We start from the raw sequence: 24,292 nt of genomic DNA, 5'->3' as shown, positions 1-24,292 counted from the left end.
CAGAGGCTGGCTTCGCAGGAAGGCAGGGGGGCCCCAGGGGAGCAAAAGCAGTCCGCACGGGTGGGGGTGGGGGTGAGGGGGTGGGGGGTGTGGATCTTCAGCTCCCAGGGCCCACTCATGCTCCTAGGTTCTCCCGGGGAGGGGGCCTCTCACAGCTGGGTAAACAAAACCCAGCCTGCAAGAGCCAGGAGGTGCCAGCAGGGGAGGGAACAGAGCCTGCTCCCTAGATAAGGGGGCACAGGGGGCACGGGCGTGGAGGAGGACCCTATACTTTCCATCACTGAGTCCAAAGCAAGTCACAAAGTCCTTCCGGCTGGGGAACAAGGGCACTCGGCTCTGTCAGGGATCAGACGACGTCAGGCTCTCCTTGCTGCGGCCCTGCAAGGGGTGGGCAGCTGCTCTCTCTCCCCGAGTCGGGGGGCAGCCCGCCCCCGGACCCACCTGCCCACAGCATTCCAGAGCCCGGCTTGCTGCTGCCTCACAGGTGGGCCACAGACCTCCAAATCTGGGTCTGTTTCCTGCACTGGGGGCTGCCCACCAGAATAAGAGGAGAGAACACAATCAAACCACACGACAGCCCACAGCCTCCCAACACGCAACAGTGCCTCTGAAGTGACTTCCAAGGACACAGTGAGCCAGCTGGTCAGGCCGGGCTGGGACCCTGAGAGTCACTGCCGAGGAAATAGCAGTGGCGCCAAGTCACTGGGATTTGCTGCTCTTCTTTAGTTAGTGCTGTCTGTCTCCCACAGAAGATCTGAGGCAGTCTAGAGTGTCCAAACACAGATAGAAGGTGACAGTTGAAATAAAAATTAGAAGTGCCATCAGTAATCATTAGAAGAAAAAAGATTATACTAGAACCAGGATTAAAATAGCCACTTCATTTGAGCATTAATTCTAGCTTTGAATTCTCTGGCACAATAGATTCTCTACTAACGACTACCATTTTTTTACTTCCTCCAGTATATTCAGTATTTTCCATCAAAGTGAGTTATTTCCCACAACAGCTCTAGGGCACAGGAATTATTATTCCCAGTTTTCAGATGGTGTCTCTGGGGCTGCAAAAAAGCAAGCGAACTGCCCAGGTTCACTCAGGAAGTGGTTGGGTCAGGAGTGAAGCCCAGCACCCCCCGGGCTCCAGAACACACTCCTTACACGCTCGCGTGTGGCCTCCCAGCTGCTGAAGCCCTCATAAAGCGTGCAGGGTTTTCAAGAGAAATAAGTATTTTCCTTGTATTCAATTTTAGGAGAAATTGAAACCCTTACATTGAGTAATACATTGGACAATAGCTCACGCCCTACAGATCAGGGGAGCAGGAAGGGATCTTCAAATGCCCATTTTTCACTGGAAGCCTCAGTAAAACTGGGTTGTTGCACCTCAGCTCAGGGAAGGTGTTTCCGTGGGGAAATGAGCTAACCAGGCCCAAGGGGCTTGTTCTCTGCTTGTCCAGCCCAGGAAGGCAACAGTACTTAGAGACACAGATTGACAGTGGGCTCCGCAGACAATCTCTTCCAAAAGACTGAGCCACAACTTTTTTAGTTCTAGGCTAGCAGCCCATTAAGGCAGCATTCCCTGAGCAGACTGCCTAATGCTGCCATGCTGTGCAGGTCAGAAAAGATCAATTTGGGCAATGAAACTGAAGATACTTGATTTGTATTCAGCCCCAGGTGAACAGAGCCTCCGCCCAGGACAGGGGCCACAGTGGCCAGCATCACATTGCTTCACAAAGAGGACACTGGGATCTGCTCAACTATCAGACAAGTTAAGTATTTGGCAGAGGCCCCAGAATTCAGTGTCGGGAATCTTGGAGACATTATTTAGGCTCAAAAAATGGTGACTCAACTGTCTCCTGAAGAAAAGGACCACCACGTGGTGGCTTTCCATCTTTGATCTAGGGAGACCTCATCTTGATTCCATCACAGCCAAAGTGACCGAGTTGCCATGTCCTAGAGAAGCCTAAAGAATTAAATCACTATGTAGGCTACTTGTTACCAATTGAATAAGAAATAAGGTCTAACCCAGGTAACAATTTTAGTTACAATATCACTGACCCAAAATCAGACTGCCCACCAGAGACTCGAGAGACGGCAGCAGGCTCCCACTCACAGGGGTAACAGGGCCTGTGGCTCCACAGCTCTAAAAGCTACTTGAGTTTTAACAAGAGTTGGGCAGCAGGCTGGGTACACTTCCCTCTTCTGCACTACTCAGCACTGGTGCTGAGTCTGCCCACGCTGGCCCTTGCGGTGAGACGGAGTTCAGAGCTTGCAGGAAGCGGCCTGGAGGTGGTGAGATGGTGGATCCTCAGTGTGTGGGCACAGACCTCCCCAGGGAGGAAGGCACATGAGCCGCTGTGTCCATGGTCCATGCCCTGGAGGCCCACGATGGACCCAGGTCAGGACCTCGGCCTCGGCTGCCTCCCTTCTATCTACAGCATCAGTGAGCACCAAGAACAGTCTTTTGTGGAGCCATTGGTTTCCTGGGAGTGTAGGTATTTGTAGTGGTGGTATCCACGTGCAAAGGTGCAGCCCTGCTAGGGAACCTGCAAGGTCACCCTCCACCTGCTTTCCAGTGACCCTTCAGCCAGCAGTGTGTGGAAGTTGCTTCTCCATCTTTTCCCCAGCATTTGGGAGGGGAAGACATTTTGCCTTTTGCAGAGATGGTGTATCATTTCTCATAGCTATTTTAACTTTCATTTCCCTGATTGCTAGTGAACAGGGGCATCTTTTCATATGCAAACATGGGCATGCGATTTTCCTCTTTTTTTCCCTCTACTGCCCCATTTCCTACCATTCAGTCTTTTTCCTACTGGTGGGCATTAACTGTCATATATTCTTTATACGAACCCGTCATTGTGTGTTGCTGTCTGCTCCCGTCCACATCCAGTGCTTGTCTTCTAACTGTTTATGATGGTTGGGGGCCTGCAGATATTCTCACTTTTATGTAGTTAAAACTATGGTTTCTCCTTCATTTGTGCTTTTTGAATCTTAAGAAATCTTTCCCTATTCTGACATAGTAAAGATATTTTCCTATATTTTCTCTAAAGTTGTTGTGTTTTGTTTTTTTTATAACCAGGTCTTCAATCATAATCTGGAATTTATTTTGATGAATGGTATGAGAAAGGGTCTAAGCTTATTATCATAGGCAGCTTGATGTCACGAATTCAGACTGTCTTGCCACTTATTAGCTGTGCAGACTTGAGAAAATTAATTAATCTGTGTCTTATTTCTTCATATGCAAAATGGGATAATTGTATCTACCTCATAAGAGTAGTATGAGAATTAAATTAATTAATGCTTGTAATGTGCTTAGAATAATGCTTGGCAGTTATTAATTGCTCAATAGATGGCTGTTACTATTTTGAGCACAACTTTAAAAAGAGAGGATTACTAGAATTTATAGCAAAATCTAGCAATCAAAAAACACTGAAACATTGCCAGAGGGCTACAGAGACAAGTAAAACAACCCTCTTGGTCATCAGTAGGAATGTGTGCTTTCTGGAAGCTTCTGGTCATCAGTAGGAATGTGTGCTTTCTGGAAGCTTCTCTGAAGCTTCCACAATACACACAGAAGCAAGCGGGGAAGCAGGTTGTCATTGTTATATTGACTTAGCCAATAATCTAATTGTAGTCGTTATTGGTTTAGCCCAAGAATCTAGCTTGAGACAATTGTGTATTTAAAACAACTTTAGTTTATAAATAAAATCTATACATCACTTCCTCTGAGTTTCACCTGATATGTTATCTCAAACAACTATCGGGATCAAGGCAATAAAACATGTTATGTGCACTTCAGTTTCATTTCACAACTTTCTTAGGTCTAGGCTAGCAACCAATCAAGGCAGCATTCCCGGAGGAGACTGCCAAAGGCTGCCATGCTGTGCGGGTCAGAAAAGATAAACCTGGGAACCTAACAACAAACTGAAATGAGGTTTCTGCCCCCCGAGTGAGTGGAGACGTGATTGCAAACAAAGAGTTACAATCACTTGGTAAACGTTAGACTGGAAAGGGGGTTTCTCAACCTCGGTGCTATTGAGATCTGAGGCTGGCACCATGGGGCCATCCTGGGCACTGTAGGGTGTTCAGTAGCATCTCTGGCTTCTACCCAATAGACACACAACCCACATAATATGACAGTACCCAATAGTGGCACAACTCACATAATATGACAACTAAAAATGGTCCCAGACATTGTCAAGTGTCCCTAGAGCGGCAAAATAACTCCTGATTGAGATCCACTGGATTCGAGGTTCCATCAAAGAGGAAGCACCGGCTGTGTGAAGAGGCAGAGGAGGCTTTGTGGAGGAAACGATGGCTTGGATGACTTTAAAGGAAAGGTTGGTGTGTTCCAGGAGAAGAAGTCTGGGTTTTCTAGGGCATTTCAGGCAGAGGGAAGGTCTGGGCATTGATGCAAAGGCACAAGGAAGCATGACGTCATCCATATGGCTGCCAATCAGGCTCCAGGTGAACTACCTCAGCTCGGAAAAATCTTTAAAAGCTTTTTTAAAGAAGCATTTTCATTTAAAATATATAGTAAATCAAATCATTAATTAATATGTTCTTTCACACACAGGCTGTTTGTTTTTTTTTTAAGCAACATGATTTTCATTTCTGGGCCATCATGAAGCTAGCAGGTTGGAAACTCCAGATGTGCCAGAGTTCTCAAGGATGCTTAAGTGAGCCCTAGTTTTGGGGGACGGGCCTGGCCTTCCAAAGGGTGTCTAACGGTTGAAGGATCTCAGACCTTCTCAACCAATGGCAAGAGAAGTGATGATTGATCTTCCTGGGTGTTCTCAAACTTAACATTCTCCAACCTTGGCTACCGAATTCATTGCTGTCATTGGGTGTCTGATTTGCCAGGACTCAGATGCCTTTGTGTGTAGTCCTAGAAACATTCCCTAGATGGCGAGATTGTGTCCCTATAACCTAATTAAGTTGACATTTTTAGAAATCTCCCGAAAGTTGCTCCAAGACAAAGCTCCTATGGGTTGAAGTGGGCTCTGGGAAACCCACCTTTTCTGGAGTCTGTACTTCCCTCACAAAAAACTCCAAGAGAGCTATGCGATGGTCTAACACTCTGTCCATTGCTAGGAAGAGAGACCATGGATCCAAAGGCACGAGGTCTGTGGGAAACAGGTAAGGGAACCTCAGCTGAGGGCAAAGGACGAGTAATGATACCTGAGTTGGGATGAAGCACCTCTCTTCCTGGGCTGATGATAGGGGGCTGTAAGTAGTCACATCTGAACACTTTCAACATTCTACGTCAAGAAACGTGGGCTCTGAGGCTCAGCTCGGTATACTCTCAACGGGGTCTCTGCTGGCCTCTGACCAAAGTGCTGCCGAGGCTGTTCTTGAACTTTGTAAATACCTCACTCCTTCTGGTGGGTTGGATTGTGCCCCCAAAGGTATGTTTAAATCCTAACCTCGACTCTCTGTGAATGTGACTTCATTTGGAAATAGTGTCTTGCAGATGCAGTCAAGGTTAGGTGTTATTACACTGGATCCGGAAAGGCCCTAGATCCAAAGACTAGTGTCTTTAGAAGAGAAACGAGAGGGAGATTTGGATACAGAGACACAGAGGAGTCACGGGAAGGCCAGATGAACCAGCAGAGACTGAAGCAACGCAGGTGGTAAGGCAAAGACCACCAGCAGAAGCTGGGAAGAGACGAGGAAGGAGGCTCCAGGGGAGCATGGCCCTGCCAGCACACTGATCTAGGGCCTCTAGCCTCCAGATGTGAGAATAAGTTTCTGTTGCTTTAAGCCACCCAGTCTGTGGTAATTTGTAAGGGCAGCCCTAGGAAACTAGTAGACCCCTGAATGCCCCAAACTCCTTCCCTCAGAGCTCTTAGTCGTGGTGACCGTTTACTCAGCTGAGCACACTCCTACTGTCATGGGGAGACAGGAAAAGGACCTAGAGACTGAGTCCTTGTTGTGTTCCTGACCACCCTGAGGGACAGTGGGCAGGCCAGCGAGTGGAGCACAGCATGGCCACTGCCTGCCCGTCTTGGACGGACCTGAAGATCAGGCTGGTTTCACGATGAGGCCCATCACACTATTTCCCATAAGCATGTGCTAGGGGAAGAGCCACAAATGTGTCTTTGGTTTGTTTTCAGAGAATGAGTAGTAGTAGATAACTATCAACATAATAATGAAACACCACTTAAGATAAAGTTAAAAATACATTAGTGCCATCTGCTGAGATTGCAGAATCTCAGAGATTCTGAGAGGCTGGTTTCCAACTCTATGTGAGGCCCTCTCTTGCAGGCCAGATGTGCACAGATGAATCAAAGTGCCTGTTCTCAGAACGATTCCACGCCAGCCCCCTGCCACACATCCCACCAACGCAATACAAGTGAGCACCCACCAACCAGGTGGCCCCCATTCCGACCCTGCCCAGTTATCAACGGCTTGCCAAAAGCACGTCCACCCCTGACCCCAGCGAAGACATTTGGTTTCTGTAATGTCAAGTGGGTGATGATGTAGCAAAGATGATGTGACATTAAACTTTTTATTGTTGTGCTGCCCACTCCACGTTCTAGCACAGCACCAACTTGGATATGAAACACAGGTGGTTTTACTTTATACACTGTCTCCTCTGGGAAGCCTACTTTGATGAAAATCTGGGTGGGGCCTACGTGTGCAGTAGGTAGTGAATGAATCATACACAATGCCATCTGAGGAATGCGATGCCAACCCTTGGTGATGGTCCTCTACACAACTTCCAGGGTAACTTTCTCCACAATCCCACTGCCACTTCCTTTCCTAGGAAGATGTTCTAATTTTGTACTGCCTGGCAGATCAAATCCAAGCTTCTAGATTCAGTGAGTCCTCCCCCTTTCCTTATTTTCTCCTCCCTTTCAAAGCCCATTACTCTCCAGTCCTCTGCTTAGTCAGACCATCACAGTGCTCTCCCCTTTACGTCTCGCCTTTGTTCTTGACTCAAGTTTTCTGACTCGAATTCCAAGCTCTCCCCACGATGAAGCTGCCTTTGGAGGAAACACAACACAACTTGTCTTTTTCAGGAGCCAGAAGTCCCTGTGGTCTTGTCCTAGACTCACTATAAGAAAGCAGCACGTTCATACTTCTCATCTGACACGAGGTCTCTTGCTAGCAGTTTGTCACAGTACTTGCAGGCCTTGGAGTCTCCAGCTTCCTTATGTCCCATGCAAAATAAACAGCAATACAACTTTGTAATTGCAATCCCGCCTACCTGCCCATTCAATGCATAAGGAGAAGAGGCAATCATAAAATTAAATAGTCCTGTGTGTATAAGATGGGGTAAGAATAAAGATTGTCCCATTAGCAAGAATAATTCAGATTACTAGCTTAAAAAAGAGACAATTTTGAAAATTAAGGGGATCTCCATATTCTATCATTTAACAACAGGAAACAAGCTTCTCTAAAATTTCCCATCAAAACAGTTTCATAGCAACAGCTACTGAAAGGTGAGGCTTCTGTGATTTCGATTTTACTATCCATTATTCATTCTTTGTGACTCAGTTAAGATGGGTAAGAAATGTCAGACTTACGGATTAAAGCTTTTTATGAGTGGAAAACATAGATATGAAATCTATCTTCCAGTAACTATAAAGCAACAGATTTATTAAAACATTTGTGAAAGTATGAACCTATTTAGAGCTTTATTTTGCTGCGTCCACTTAAAGTTTCTCTACTTTTGCCTTTAACAGTTCTGATCAAAATCTTTGAAAATTCAGCTGGTTAAGAGAGATCAGCCTGAAACTTTACAGCAGTTATGAGTGGGCAAATTAGTCTTAAAATAATTATTTTTTCCCCCAATTAAAAAAATAACTACCTACTTCAGTTTTAGCAAAAGTGAGCACATATTACTGGAGCCTGCTTTTAAGAGTTCACCTAAAGCCTAGAGAAGCAAAACAGAACAGGGAAGATGGACACTTCACCCTAGATGTTAGTAGTTATAACTTAGCCCCACGACTGCCCTTATCTAGTCAAGGATACTTGATGGACACTGAGATTGGAGGTCTTTGCTATTAAAGCCACTTCCTGATTAATATAACACAATGCCTCCATACATACCTTTGTTAAAACTACAATCTTTTGAACTGAAAAGTTTTGCTATTAAGGGTAGTTTTTCCTTGAAACATTTGGTTCAGAAATTTTCACTTTTATTTTTCCCACTGAACCTATTGAATTCAATTAGTAAGTTGTTTTTTCTCACTATTCCTGTCACATTCAACCATCATTTCTCTCTCTCATCCATCCTTTCAGACCACATTTTACAATATCCTATGTGGATTATACTTATTTCTCTATATTCAGGGCGATAGTTTCTTGTGTAATGTCATTACAATTTTTTCTCTTGATGGCCAAGAATTATGTACAAGAGACATCTGGTCTTAGCAGTATGGTGGACTGAATATTCTGAATTGTGACCACTGCCATCCCCACCCCGTCCCACCCTCTGTAAAACATCCACATGCCAGATAAATTACAGCAGTCATACTTTAAATACACTGGGGAGACTGAAAGACAGTTACAGAAATTCCTCAAGACCCAACCATGTATTAACAAAATGTGAGCAAACCAGCAGTCCTTCATGCAGAGCTTGGAGACTAAAGCCATAGTGATGAGGGATGCCAATGAAGACTAGACTTTGGGCTTAAAGGGAGTAGGGAAGCTGAATCTAAGGTCTTCACATAAAGCCAGGAGGCTAGACGGGCTCACCATCACAGAATGACTATGCTAGGAAAACACATCTGCAGGCACCTTCCCAGCTGTGCAATGATGGGGACAGTGATAAATCTTAGAACAGACTTGTTTTCCCTGATACTTTGTTAACTCTCATTACTGTCTATGATTCAAAAGTACACTATGCATGCACAGACATTACAAGCCAAGAAATAAGTGTCCCAGTGGACAGCATCACCTGGAGCCTGAAAGACAAATATAAATCCTCTTGGGAAAAAAGCATCCTCAATTTAGGTACCTTAGGAGTCCCAAATTACATATTCCCAATTTAAAAAAAATAAAAACATAAAAGCAAAGAAGCCACTATGCACAAGAACAGAAAAAATAAAATAAAACCAGATGCTCTTCAATGGGTGAATGATTAAACTGTGGTATATCTATAGCCTGGAATACTACTCAGCCACGAAAACAAACTATTGATACATTCAACACCTGGAAAAATCTCCAGAGAATGAGGTTGAGTGAAAAAATGTCAACCTCAAAGGCTACATAATCTGTAATTCCAGTCATTAAAATTCTTAAAATGAGAAAATTATAGAAATGGAGAACAGATCAGTGGTCGCGAGAAGTTATAAGGATTAGGAGTGACAGGGAACTGTGTGTGGCTACGGAAGAGCAAACTGAAGGATCTTACAGTGATGAGAAATGTTCTGTATCTTCAGTGTCGGTATCAATATTCTGCTTACAATACTGTACTATTACTTTACAAGATGTTACCACTGAAAGTGAGTAAAGGATACAAAGACCTGTTTATTTCTCACAATCGCATGTGAATCCACAATTATCTCCAAAAGTGAGTTTAATTAACAGCAACTAAGGCAGCCACAAAGAAAAGATACATTACCTACAAAAGAATGACATTTGCAATGGCAATGGACTTCTCCATGGCAAGTTAGTCAAAGACAATAGAATAATATCTTCAAAGTGCTGAGAAAAAATGACTGTCAACTTAGAATTGTGTATACAGAAATCGACTTTAGAGAAAATGTGTGAATTAAAAACATTTTGATAAACAAAAACTAAGGGTTTGCCACCAACAGAGTGTCACCAAGGGGTATCAAAGGATGTGCTTCAGGTGGAAGTTCTGAGATGCAAGAATGGGGAGAAAAGAAACTGTCTAATACATGAGTAAATCTAAATAATTACCTGTAGAAAAACGGTAATAACAATAAGGTCTGATTTGTAAGGTTAAAAGTCACAAGCCAAGACTAAAATACTGGAGGATCACAGCACCAAAGCTGGAAGATGTATGATTTAAACTTAGAGTCCCAACATCTTCAGTTACAGAGGAAGGCAGAGATGTTAACATTATACTTTAAGTATGGGTAGTAAAATTCAAATGCAATTTGCCAAACTGAAATGTGAGAAGTGTGGAATTTTTTTAATGTTTTATATAAGAAAGAAAATTGGTGGTGGGGGAGGGCAGGGTGGGAAAAAACACAAAAGAAGGAGATAGGAATAAATCCAAGTATATTAGTGAACAATTAGGACTAAACCCATTAAAGTTAAGATTAGGCTAAAAAATAATCCAGCTACATGTTGTTTCGGAGACACACTAAAACATAAAGATTAGGATAAAATTAGAAGGATAGTAAAAATCTACCAGATGATACACTATGAGCAACTCCATGTCAATAAATTTAAAACCTCATTGAAAATGACAAATTCTTATAAAAATGTAGTAACAAAAATGACTAAACACTTGAAAGAAACAGAAGGGCTAATAATTCTATAATCTTGTAAGTCTAATCAATAAATGTGCTCACAAAGTTCAATTTTGTAGACAAGCTCTATCCAATTTTCAAGGAACAGATAAACCTTTTTCTACACTTTCAAGAAGAAAAGGAGAAGACACACTAATTTATTTTATAACCTGGATATTAAAACCAGATAAGAGCAACATAAAAAAGGAAAATTATAGGCCAACTTCATTACTGTACTAGAAATTTAAGCCAGCAAGCACTAAAAGACCACCGCCACCATAAATAAGCATTTACATATTTTGAAAAATAATTTTTAAAATGATAGGGAAAAAAAACAACTTGCAGGTGATATTACTGTCCACATAAAAGACCCAAGGAAACACTAAACATTTTAAATATAAGACTTTAGTAAAATAGCCGGATGTAAAAGCAATATTCAAAAATGTAACTTTTGTGCTGCATCATAAAATTGGAATGATACAAAGATTAGTATGACCCCTGAACAAAGATATGCAAATTTGTGAACTGTACTGTATTTTTATTTTTGCAACACTTCCGTAAATCTAAAATTGTCTTGAAAAAAAAAATGTAACTCCTTAGATCAGGAGACAAAAATCGTATTTTTAAAAGACACTATGTATAATCGAACAGAAAAGGAAAACAGGAGTAAACCTAACAAAGTTCAAAAGCTTCATCAGGAAAACTCTGCGAGGTTAAAGAACTACACAGAAGGATATGCTATCTTTATGAATGGGAAGATTCAATATCAAGTTTTCCCACAAATTGATCTACTGTTTGATTGCAAATGCAAACACGGTCCCAACAGAATTCTTCAGGAACCTAACAAGTTGGTTCCAAAGCCACAAAGAACAAAGGACTGCAGCAGTCCTGATGAAACAGGTTGGGGGGTTGCTTAAAGGTGACCTCTAAGGTCACAGAAATGCAAATGTTTGGTACTGGCAGAAGGAGAAACAATAAACCAGTGGAACAGAGAACCCATGAAACAAAATCCACATGTAGACAGAAATGGGCTTAGATGACAGAGGGGAGCTATAATCAATGGGGAACAGACAACCCATTCGTTAATGGGTTTTCGACAACTGGTTACATCTGTACATAACGTTTTAAAGTGAATCTGGATCCTATATCACAACATATACATACATATAATCCAATATGGATTAAAGATTAAGCTGTAAAAAACAAAGCTTTATTTATAACTTTTAGAATATAGGACAGTATCTTTATTACTCACTTCTTAAACAAAATACAAAAAGCACAACACACACACAGAATGGCTAATAAATTTAACATTAAACTTAAAACTTTCTGCCTAAAATATAAACCTGATGCTAATCAAACATTTAGACCCAAATTCCAGTTTACAGAAAATAGAGAGGCTAGAGGATACCAGGAAGATACCATCAAATAATTTCAGAATGTGGACTATTATACACAACAACGTGGCCTCAACTCTACAAAAAGTCAGTGTCATTTTTAAAAAAGGTGGGGATGGATGGATGGGTAGGAAACTCCTGCACAGGAACTGAATAAAATGACAAAACAGGCAACGCGTGAATTGAGTTTGGGTTTAAAAACAAACCAACACCTAAAAATGTCACTCCTGAGACAGAGAAATCTGAATATAGACTATATATTATATGTTATGGGATTATTATTACTTAAGTGTGATAATAGTATTGACAGTTTTTTAAATTAAATGCATGATGAAATACTGAAAGGTAGAATTTCATGTTTCAATCTGCTTTCAAAATTATTCAACAAAAAATGTTAAAGCTGAAAAGTATATGAATTATGCTCATCATGTTCTTATGTGTGTTTCTATATATGTATGTAATCTTTCATATTAAAAGTTGGGGGAATGAGATCTCACCTCACACCAGTTAGGATGGCCAACACTGAAAAGACTAGGAACAACAAATGCTGGCGAGGATGCAGAGAAAGGGGAACTTCCTACACTGCTGGTGGGAATGTAAACTAGTTCAACCATTGTGGAAAGCAATATGGATGTCCCTCAAAAAAAATAAATACAAAAATACCATTTGACCTGGGAATTCCACTCCTAGGAATTTACCCAAAGAATACAACTTCTCAGATTCAAAAAGACATATGGACCCCTATGTTTATGGCAGCACTATTTACAATAGCCAAGATGTGGAAGCAACCTAAGTGTCCATCAGTAGATGAATGGATAAAGAAGATGTGGTACATATACACAATGGGATATTATTCAGCCATAAGAAAGAAACAACTACCATTTGCAACAACATGAATGGAGCTGGAGGACACTATGCTCAGTGAAATAAGCGGGGCAGAGAAAGACAAATACCAAATGATTTCCCTCATTTGTGGAGTGTAACAGTGAAGCAAAACTGAAGGAACAAAATAGCAGCAGACTCAGAGACTGCAAGAAGGGACTAATGGTTACGAAAGGGAAAGGGCTGGGGGAGGACAAGTAGGGAGGGAGGGAGAAGGGGATTGAAGGGTATATCATGATTAGTGCACATGGTGTGTGTGGGGTCACAGGGAAGACAGTGTGACACAGAGAAGACAAGTAGGGACTCTGTGGCATTTTACTACACTGATGGACAGTGACTGCAATGGAGTATGGAGGGGACTCAATAATAAGGGTGAATGTAGTAACCACAATGTTTTTATTGTGAAACCTTTGTAAAAGTGTATATCAATGATGCCTTAATAAAAAAAAAGTTGTGGGGAAATTTCAACTTATGCTCTTCCAGGGGCTTCAATAGAAGGGTGAAAAAATAAGCCACAAACTGAGAGATGTTTGCAACAAATGCATTAGTATCCACAACCAATTTAAAAAACTCCTAAAAAAAACTGTAAGAAAAAGAAAAATCTGCAAGAAAAAAAAAAAAAAAGAAATCTGTGAGAAAAAAAACTTAAAACACAAAAGGGGCAAAAGACATGAAAAAAGCTTTCCACAAAAAACAATCGGGAATGATTATATGAAAAGATGCTAACCTTATTAGCATTCAGGAAATGCAAACCAAGCAACAGTATTTACATTCTGGCCAAAATGGAGTAACAGGGGCAAGATTTACCTTCCCCATTTTAAACAATGAAAAACCCATAAAGAATATATACGACAAAGTTTTTCAGGTATCAGACAATATCTGGTGCAGGACACTGACTCTTTAGAGAATGAAACCAAACAAGGGAAGCGCTCCAAGTGCCCAAGCTCACTGCATGGAGTTTCCAGGCTGCTGCACTAAGAGAGGAACATACACCCATGAAGGGCACGGCGGTGCCCCTGGGTAGAGAATGTGGGAAGGCCATGGTAAAATCGGAAGGGCAGAGTACCAGAGAGAGGACCAGGCCACAGAGGGTGTGTTCCAGACCCACGTTCCCGAGTCTTCAGCTGAATACCAATCAACACAGGCACGGGAGGAAACTACCCAGAGGTGGGAAAGTGCCACCAGAAAAGAACAGGTGGCACAATCAGGAGTCACATGGGGCTCAGAATAAAACAGACAAGGTGGAGAGATCTCATGATAGGCAGAGAGAAGAGTATTCAGAAGGGTATCACCTCAGTAGTAGGCCAAATTAGACCTAGATTAAAGACTGTCTCATTAAGCTTAAAAGTAGGCTATGAAAGAATCAAACTGTTTCCAAGTAATTTAATTATGTTCCAGAAAAAAGCTCAACATATTTAAAGGAATACAAAAAATCCAGCACCTAACAATGTAAAATCCAAAAATTACCAAGCATACAAAGAAGAAATTATGACCCAATAATGAAGGGGGAGAAAATATCAATCAACAGGAACAGACCAGAAATGACACAGATGATAGAAAGGTCACGTACATTGAAACAGCTATTATATACTCCACATGTTCAAAAACAGAGGAAAGCATGAACATTTAAGGAGAGACATGGAGGATATTAAAAAACCCAAATGGAACTTCTAAAGAGTAAAAATAATGTCTGAAGTGAAAAATACACTGGATGGGATTAACAGAAAATTAGATACTTTAGAAGCCAGATTAATGAACCTGAGGACACAGTAATGGGAACTACCCAATATGGAACACAAAGAGAAAACAAGAAAGTTCAAATGGAGCATCAGTGTGCTATGACAACCTCAAGTGGCCTAACATACAAGTAACTGGAATCCCAGAAGAAGAGGAGTGAGAGGTGCGGAAGGATGGCAAAAAATATTTGAATAAGTTAATACCCCCAAATTTTCCAAATGTGATGGAAAAAACCCATAAACCTGCAGGTAAATATCCCTGACAGAAGAAACATAAAAAAAAAAAGAAAAAACTATGCCAAGTATACATCACAAATTGCTCAACAGCAGTGATACAGAGAAAGCCTTCAAAGCCACCAGAGAAGAACACATTACATAATGAGGAACAAATGAAGAATAATAGTAGTCTTCCTACTTGAAACCACAGGAAGATATCACTAAACATCCACAAGACTGGAGAAATTAAAAGTTGAAATTAAGAAGTGTTGGAAAAGATGTGAAACAAAGGTAACTCACATGATGTTGGTCTAATACAGCCACTGTAGAATATAATTTGGCATTTTCTTATAAAGATCCAGATATCCACATCACACGACCAAGCAGTATCACTCCTGGATACAGAATGTTCACAGCAGCATTGTTTCAACAGCAAAAACAAAAACAGACAAACCCCAGATGTCCATCGACAGAAGAATGGATAAACTGTTGTCTATCCACACAATACTATATAGCAATAAAAATGACTCTCAAAAACTACTAAATTTAAAAAAAAATCAAAGGTAAACATACATTATACCATTTACATAAAATTCAAAAACATACAAAACTTAACCTTTCTTTTAGGAATACATACATATGATGTAACATTTAGTAACAAGAGAATAACAAACACAAAATTCAGAATAACTACTTGAGAAGGAAGGGGCACATACAGTACTTCTAACATGCAGGTAAATTCTACTCATGCTGGCTGATGGGTACACGGATATTTGCTAGTCTTTATACCTTATATATACACATTTGTGTATTTCTGTATGAAATATATTTCATTAAAAAAAAGAGTGGAAAACGTGACAGACTTTAAAAATGAAGACAACTATTTATATATAACAATAAAATTAGTGTAAAAAAGTATACAAAGAAAATGTTTATTGTCTTTCTGTGCCCTATACAATCCATATTAATCTAAAAGGTCCATAATTCTAGTGTGGAAAAAAAAAACAAACAGAGTCTAACTGCTTTGACACAAAATCTGAACACCTGGTACTCTAAGCCAGATGAAAGTAAATGTGTCAGCCACTGTTGCCTGATTCTTTCTCTTTCATCTGTACTTAGATTTTTCTTTATCTTTGGATTTCTTAGGACTCCTGCTTCGGTCTCTCTTTTTGCTCCTGTCTCTTTCATAGGGATCTGGCTGGTACTTGGATTTGTGACTGTTACTGTAGTGATCATCCCTTTCTCGCGATCGGCTACGACTTCGGTTTTGAGGTCGGTCTCTCTTTTCACTCTTTTGTTTCTCCCAACAGCTCTCTTCCTCTTCATAGTGACCAAACCCCATTTCCCTGTAGATATCCTGTCAAAAGAATGGAGGGTTACAAGTGGATCAGTAAAATAATCATTTTGTAGGTACTGTAATAAAACTTAGGTCTACCATTTATAAGCAGTTGTTAACAGCTCAAATTTGAACACTACCACTTAATGCCAAGAATCCTGTAAAATAAAAATAATAATAGTTCAGAAAAAGATTTAACTGTTTTTCTTATCCATCTCATTGCTGTGTATCTACTATTTCAGATAAACTGAAGGACCAGATCCCAAAACAAGGAATTCAAATAGCCCAACTGGAATTAGAACAAGTCTTGAGAGTAAAATTAAAATACCAAGAATTCTGGTTGTGTGGTCACCTTACCACCTCCTTCTCCTACACTCCCCCAAAATGTGGTCCCATCACTGATCTGCAGTGACACTAGTAAGATTCCCATAAGAATCCTGTAAAGACATCATTTAAACAACAAAGCCAAGAGTTCATTTAGATAAGTCAATCAGGCATAAAAAGAAAAAAAAGAGATACTATGTACTTTGGACTGAGGGATTATTTTTAAGCTCTTAATTTTTAACAGCTCCTCTCCAAATCTTCAAACACATTTTCCTTGTTTAGACTAGGTAATATATGCTTTTATTAAAATCATTATTTACATACTTCTTTAAAAAATGTTGACAATGGAATAATCCATTGCCCAAAAGACATTAAAGTGGTTACATTAAATTCTATTCTTTTTTTCCCCACAAGATTTTTTCTCTGACACCACTGAAAGTCTGAATTTTAAACAGACTCTTGGCCTGGTGGCTCATATCCATCAGCTTGTTCAACATTAGCACGTGTCTCATCCCCAGGAGCTCTTCCACACTACTGCCTTCACCATGAAGCTCCATGAGCTTTCTCAATTCAAATTTGGGCTTCTTCAACATTTCCACTTTTCTAACAAAGATATCATGGAGCAGACTAGTAGACTGCCAAGACTTTTCTCTGTCTCTTCCAACACTTCAATCAATTCACTGACCACTTCTTTCAAATCATCTGTCAGTACCTCTAGGGTCATAATTTCCATCATCTTCCAGATTGGGTACCGGCTGATGCTGAGCATAAAAGGTCTTCCAAATTTGATTATTGCGTTTTTTAGTAAAACCAATACAGAATAGACAAAGCAAGTAACCACTGGTAGTCTTGACATAAACATGAGTTTCAATCATGGTCTGCCACTTTTGGACAATGGAGCACATTTTTCACGGGTAAGATCCATGCCATGAAAATTAGGTAGTTTTTATCGTGAACATCCTCAGTAGTTAGCTTGAATTTTGTAAATGCAACTTCATCATCATTCTGTAGATCAGCAAGACTTGATTTCAAAATAAAACCCTAAGGCGATCAGATGCAATTTTGGCTTCTTGAGTTCTTGTGACTATTGTTTTTCCAGTATTTCTTATATTGAACATGGCTGGTGCTTTCACATCATACCAACCTTTCTTAGAAAACGGGTGACGACTTTCTTCTTGGCTCCCTTTTTGCTGCCTTTTGTAAGGCACTTGTTCTTACTGACCACCATGCAGCTGCTCAGAGAGCCAAAGGCTATATTTTATTCTTAATAATTAAGTAACTGTAGTAATTTTCCCAATATAAAGGAGGGCCATTACAACTTACTTCTTGTGTTCTATTCTTAATTAAAATGAGTATCTTAACAAGTGGCTGAAATCTAAGGAGGACCAGAGCCTACACTCCTTCAAGAGATAGTTCATAAAACACAGTTTCTTAAAAGATTTCTCAGAAGAGAGAAATTTTCTGCATCCATGGATGTTTTGTTGCCCTTGTCTAGCTTGGATTAATACTTAGTCTATAGGCACAGACCTGATCATTTACATTTGCCCTCTTACAGCACTTAATTATGTTTTCTACCTTTATCTTGCCATTTACCTACCACTTCAGCATTTCATTAAAAAAAAAAAAAAATAAGGGAGAAATGTGGGATTCACATATAAATCAAGTATAAATATCAAATGAATAATCATATCTGACTTGACTGTTTATAGTTCATGATGCGTGATCAAAACTGAAAGTTTCTGTGATATGACTGCCCTTGCACTGTTCACCATGTAAGAACTTATTCACTATGTAAGAACTCGTTCACTATGTAAGAACTTGTTCGTTATGCTTCAGATGATTGGAGACTGTTGAAAATTAGGCTTGGGGTTGATTAATGATTGTGCATTGAGTCCCCTATACAGAATTTTATTGTTGTTAACAACCATTTGATCAATAAATATGAAAGATGCCCTCTCAAAAAAAAAAAAAAAAAAAAGATTTCTCAGAAGAAAGGCGAAACCCTAAGGATTTAACTTCCAAAGGTCCCAATCCTATTACCATAGACATTATTATAGTAAATATAAATGCTGAAATTCTGAGTGATGAATAACCACAGTTAATTAAGGACTTGGATTTAATCAAATGATTCACATCTACTATATATACTGTCTAAATACTGTACATTATACCTGGCATGGAGATCACAGTATTTGAAAATAGACCTCATGTGACTGTCATAATCACAATATTTGTGGAAATCGACATTGTAAACTGATTCATGAATCTTCACAAAATCCCAACAGTTCTTGTCAATTATGAGTCCCAGAGGTAGAAAAATCAGTTTGGTTTAACTCTTCAATTATTTTCTAGCAAAATATAACGTCCCTATCTGTGGCATCTTACTACACTGATGGACAGTGACTGCATTGGGGTATGGGTGGGGACTTGATAATATGGGTAAATGTAGTAACCACATTGTTTTTTCATGTGAAACCTTCATAAGAGTGTATATCAATAATACCTTAATAAAAAAATTTAAATTATATATATATATATATATAACATCCCTAAATAAAAGGATTTTTTGTGCTTCTTGTAGCATATACAAAACGTAAATATGTGTGCACTGTTCTGTCTGTACACACCTAGTTTCTGTAATGGCTGAGACAATAAACTTTTAAAATAGACTGTTAGCTGATGTATGACTCTCTAAAATCTTCAGCACACTATTACACAAGCAGGCACTTAAACACTTTGCTGTTTAAAACAAGAGAGAAAAAACCTTACACAGTACTTCACTTTTGGAAAACACTGAGGAAGATGAAAATTTGAAATAGACTGAAACCTTAAAACCTCTCCTATTTGGAGTACTTTTCAAAGCTATACAAGCTTTGAAGTTGAGGAGTTCTAGGTTCACACAGTCTTTGCAATATAGGAGGTGTATCGATCAAGAAATACTCTTGAGGTTAGATTCAGTAGGGAAGCTTTTATAGAGAAGTTAGCTTGGGATGAGCCTCAAAGAATAAGTGGGTGCAGGCTTGGATTGGCTGCGAGAAGCTACTGCAAGCAGTGTAAGTGAAAACTGAAAGGCAAGGGAGAATTAGCAGTGTGTGCACACATGCAGGAGAACAGTTCAGTGGGCTGGATAAAGCCATCTTAGAACAAATCCTCTAAGTATGTTGCTAGCACAGCACTAAGTGCTTATCCTCATTCCAGAAATAAGGAAACTGAGACTCAAGAGATCTACACAGATTGGTTATTCAATTGATCAGTAACTAACTCGACACAGAAAGCTGAAAGGGGGTGGTATAGGATAATGGAAAAAAACACAGCTGACTGAATCAAAAAGAATGTCAACATCCCACTAAACAAGAAAGGCCCATGGACCTGTGGGGGTCAGGATCTTCATAACTCAAGTGAGAGAACAACTGTATTAGATGAACTCTGAGTCCTTTCCACTACAGACTTAAAAAAATTCTATCATTTAAGACATAAGACAAGATGATTAAAGTAGCATGTGTGCTTAAAAACAAAAGAAATATTATAAATGGCCAATTTAAAGCAATCAACTTAACTAGCCAATGTTTCCATGTAAAGCAATAAAAAAGTCTATCCTAAGGGATAGTGAAATCTGTTTCTGACAGTGAGTATTCTGCCTGACAATGAGCATGAACACTTCTCAACCAGGCAACCCACAGCTGAGTATTCATTTCCTGTGACCCTAGTAAAACCCAAACCTCAACAGTAACCATCTCTGGAATTTAGACATGAGATGGAAAAATTAAACAGAAAAGTTTTCGAACTGAACAGTAAGTTGCCACTCAATAAAAAAGAGCTTGAAGAAATAAGTTAAAACATTCTCAGGTAACTAGGCTTACCCAGCAAAATAGTAATAAACAGGAAAATTGAGCTATAACTGAAAATTACCTATTACTGAAAATTCCCTTTAATGATTATATTTTTGAGACTGAAATCAAAAGGATAAAAATTAGAATAATAGGAAAACTTTGGGCCCCCTGAAAACTTAAAATACAGCTGCTGCTTTAAAAAAGAAGAAAAAATTAGTATAGCTATGTTATTAAATCAAAGTATAAAATAAACATTTTTTTAATACCTTTGAGGGGAGAAATACAAGATTATGATTAAGAATTTAACAACTTTATAGTAGTCGACTGAATTCTCTAAAAAATACTAACAGTATTCCCCAAAAGAACTACTTGATGCCTTTTACTCCACATCAAGAGGATATCTGCAGCAGTAAAGTTTTAAGTAGTCAAACAGCAAAACAAAAAAATTCACAAAATGGGGGTGGGGATGACAGACTTAAAATGCAGCTGGATTTCAGATTTTTTTAGACCTCTGATCATCTCAAACACACCAATGTGTATCTCAGGCCTAAATTCATTAAAGAGTCCATGTACAAGTACAGCATGAAGAACTTTAGGTAAGAGCAACACGTAGGAGGTGGGAGGAAGATTAAGGAATTTTAGTGGAAAGCATGCTAAGCAGAGAAATGTGATGTAGATAACCACTGAAAAAGACTAGGTGATCTCAGGCTAAATTAATAGAGTACGAAGTCAAGAGGGAGATGTTCTTATAAGATCATGCTGGATTATACCAGGGGACAAATTAGAACAAAAACAGGACTTAGGAAAGAAAACCAACAGGCATACATTGGAGGTAAGAAGTGCAGCAGCAGAGTAGTTAGGAGAACAAGTCCGAATTCACACATGTATCTGCTTAAATTTTTCATTTAAGAAGAAGAAGAAACTGTAAAACACAAAGTGGTTACCTGAGGAGGCAGAAGGGATAGAAGCTAAGTTCTCTGTACCATTTTGTAGATTTTACTTTCGAAGTATATAAATCATTTTTAAAATTACAAAACAAACAAAAAAATTCTAAAGTAATCCTTAAACACTGAAAGGAAACAAATTGATCGAAATATGAATCTGGTTAATGCCTTACCACAGAAACTATTCCAAATGATTTAAAACATAGTAATTTGACTGTAGTTATAAAAGTAATAATAGCCAGTGTAAAAATGTTTGCACACACATTTTTCCCAGTTCATCTTAACAACATGCCTGTGAGCTAAGTATAATCTCAATTTCACAGAGGAGGAAACTGTGGCTCAGAAAGATAACTTGTTGAGGTCACATCGATGACTAGGAGCACTGAAATTCAAACCTAGATTTTCCCCTTCTTTGCCAACCATCCTAGATTGCTCCTTCTGTCTTTGGTTGAATCGTCACACTCCTGAGTTCCCTCCCTTCTCACGTCTGCCTACTGAACAACTCCTCATCCACCAGGGCCCAGCTCAAATGACCTCATGCGGTAAAACAAAAAGCAAGGGCTGTCATGCAATTTTGCTTTTCATTTAGCTGAGAGCGAAAATGTAGGTTAGAAGTTATTTCTTCTCTTTATAATCAATTTTCTTTGTGGAATTTTTATTATCAATGTCTTACAGAAAATGTTTCATTCAGGAAAGCTTTTGGGATTATCAAGTTAATTAGGAGGGCTATCTTTATTTCATGTACACAGTATGTCAAGACATAATGTTTTACAGGTCTTAAAACCTCCAGAGCTATAAGGGCTGTACATGTAGCACTTGGTGATAAACTAAAATGATAAATGAGGACTTTCTCAGCACAACCACACTTGTTTTTGATGGGAATAAGTGAGTGTCCACACGTATAGAAATTACTCATTTCACAATGTGGAATTAAATGTGTACTAAGTTACTTCAAAAACAATCTTTTCTAATTTGTGCTATATATTTTTTTGAAAATTAAAGTTCATTACTCCTTCAAAGGTATAAAATATTTATTTTTCCACAGCTAAGTCTGGACATTAGAAGTACCTGATTAGTATTTTTGATTGGCAGGTAGTCCTCATCTTCTTTTTCTTCAGAGCAGTGACGGGTTTTCTTCTTGTGTTTTTTACTTGTATGTGAGTGACTTGATTTTGAGTCTTCTGCTTGCTCCTCTAGGACAAGATCATATTTCGCACTGCAGCAGCTAGTTAAGGACAACCGTGAGAACCAACACTGGTAATACATCAAAACATAAGACAATAGTAACAAAGGAGGCCACGAAGCTTAGGGTAACTTTTTAAACCAAAATGCACCTCATAAGCATACAATTTACTTCTAAAACAAAACTAACTCAGATCTTCTTTCACTATATAGTCAGGAAAAAGAGAAAGAAACCCTAGTCTTATTAACAGTTAACAATTGGTACCTGGGCAAAAAATATGGAGGGCAAAAGAACTGTAGCCACAAATGAAAATAAAAGTAGCATAAAAAATAAGGGAAAGATTTGTCAATGATGAAAAGCTTAAGCTTAGAAAATGAGGCACTTGTTTAACTAAAAAAACTTAGATATTACATGCCCAATGCCAGGGAAGTTTTGTAAGATAAAAAGTACATTCATGTGTCTCTTCTTTTCAAATGTCAATTAGTTCAGTCCTATAAGAGGAAATTTAGAAATTACATCAACACTTACCATGCTTAAATTCAAGTAAGAATTTATAAATGAATAAGTTAAATGAACAAAGGTATACATAATAGGGTTACTTTTTAATAATAGAAACTGGGAACAATGAAAAGCCCAATAATAAAGATATACTTAAATATATTGTAGAACTTCAACATGATATACTACTATAAAGGAAGTTATTAACAATGATAAATAAATACTATGAAAAAACCTGGAAAGATGTCTATGAAAAATTAAAAGTGAAAAAACTTGAAGCAAAAATTATATATACTGTATGGTTTGTATAATTTTACAAAACTTTATAAAACATCAAGACTTAAAAAGGAACAAGAAATAAAAAGCATCATTCATCTAGGTGGTAGAACTGTAAGTGAAACTTTTTTAAATTTTCACATAAATGTGTTATAAAATTGTAATGTGTTTTAATTCACAGCTAAGTATTTCTCTAATATACTGTTATGTCTTAGAATAACAGAAAAAAATATAAAGCTATTACAACCTCTTCTGATAATCCCAAATTCTAAAACAGATTTTGAGGAAGGCTGACAAGGGCTAGATTAGGTTTTCAAAAGAAAGCGTATGAGGAAGCCCAACATGTAGAGCACGTGGGACTAGAGTAATCACAGACACACTTCCCTCCAGAACAGACTTTCATGTCTGCTTTTACAATGCCACAGCTCTATGCTTTCCTCAAGGATGTCTCACTTCTACATAAGATTAAGTAGGAAAACACTGTACCTTCTGGCTTTTCACAAGGTGGCTAGTCAGCCTGGACTAAACTCTATTATCTCTAACTTCTTTTCTCCTTTATACTATGTTACACTGTTTCCAGAGTACCCTCTGGGTCTTCTTTTTCAGACACTAGTTCAATAGCCCTTGCCTATGATTTCACCTTAGTGTGTTGCTTTACACATGCCTTCCCCCTGCCCAAAATGCTTTCAAGCAGTGTTCTTTAAACTATTGACTGTAATCCACCAATGGGGTTCGTGCAAAATCGATTTAGTGGATCACAGCCAGCATTTTTTAATAACAGAGAACAGAAGATAGAGTACATGAAACCTCATAAAAATACTATGACATTTTTGTTTCAGTATGTGCATGTGTGAATGATTATTCTTGGGACTGTGCTGGGTCAAGATAAGAACTGTATTTCTTAAATGATACGTCACAGCTAAAGAAAATGGCATCCCATGGCAGGCCTCCTCTCCCCAGAGTTAAGATGCAGCTTAATGCCACTCCTTTTAGTATTATTTGAGGGTCTTCCCTATCCCTGCACCTTTATTCCAAGTCCCATATCCCACAAACATACTTCTTTGCAACACTCTAGACATTCTTCCTCCCTCTCCAACAATACAATGTAAGGTCTACGTGGGCAGGGGGTATATTCACTGCCAACCTGGGTATGTAACAGACTCCAAATAAGTTCTTCTTGATTATGTATTACACTGCCAAGACACTTGTTATATCTTTTCTTTCTCCTTATCACTGTTTTCTACTC

General features: G+C 39.0%; 1 protein-coding gene and 2 pseudogenes across 1 annotated transcript in view; 1 reads left to right on the top strand and 2 right to left on the bottom strand.

The window, feature by feature from the left end:
- Nucleotides 1-10,868: 10,868 nt before the first annotated feature.
- LOC118923306 (U6 spliceosomal RNA) lies at nt 10,869-10,964 on the top strand (annotated as a pseudogene).
- A 648-nt stretch (nt 10,965-11,612) lies between these two features.
- PPIL4 (peptidylprolyl isomerase like 4) overlaps nt 11,613-24,292 on the bottom strand; it is a 49,586-nt gene continuing 36,906 nt past the window's right edge. The window contains exons 12-13 of the mRNA XM_036906937.2: nt 22,158-22,305; nt 11,613-16,012 (exon numbers count right to left, since the gene is read on the bottom strand). Coding sequence (XP_036762832.1) covers nt 15,761-16,012; nt 22,158-22,305 — 400 coding nt within the window. The 3' untranslated portion in view covers nt 11,613-15,760. The remainder of the gene's footprint in view (nt 16,013-22,157; nt 22,306-24,292) is intronic.
- LOC118923293 (40S ribosomal protein S3a-like) lies at nt 16,020-17,605 on the bottom strand (annotated as a pseudogene).

The sequence above is a fragment of the Manis pentadactyla genome, chromosome 12 (genome assembly GCF_030020395.1).
Source record: "Manis pentadactyla isolate mManPen7 chromosome 12, mManPen7.hap1, whole genome shotgun sequence".
NCBI lineage: Eukaryota > Metazoa > Chordata > Mammalia > Pholidota > Manidae > Manis > Manis pentadactyla.
This window is presented reverse-complemented; position numbering and strand designations above follow the sequence as displayed.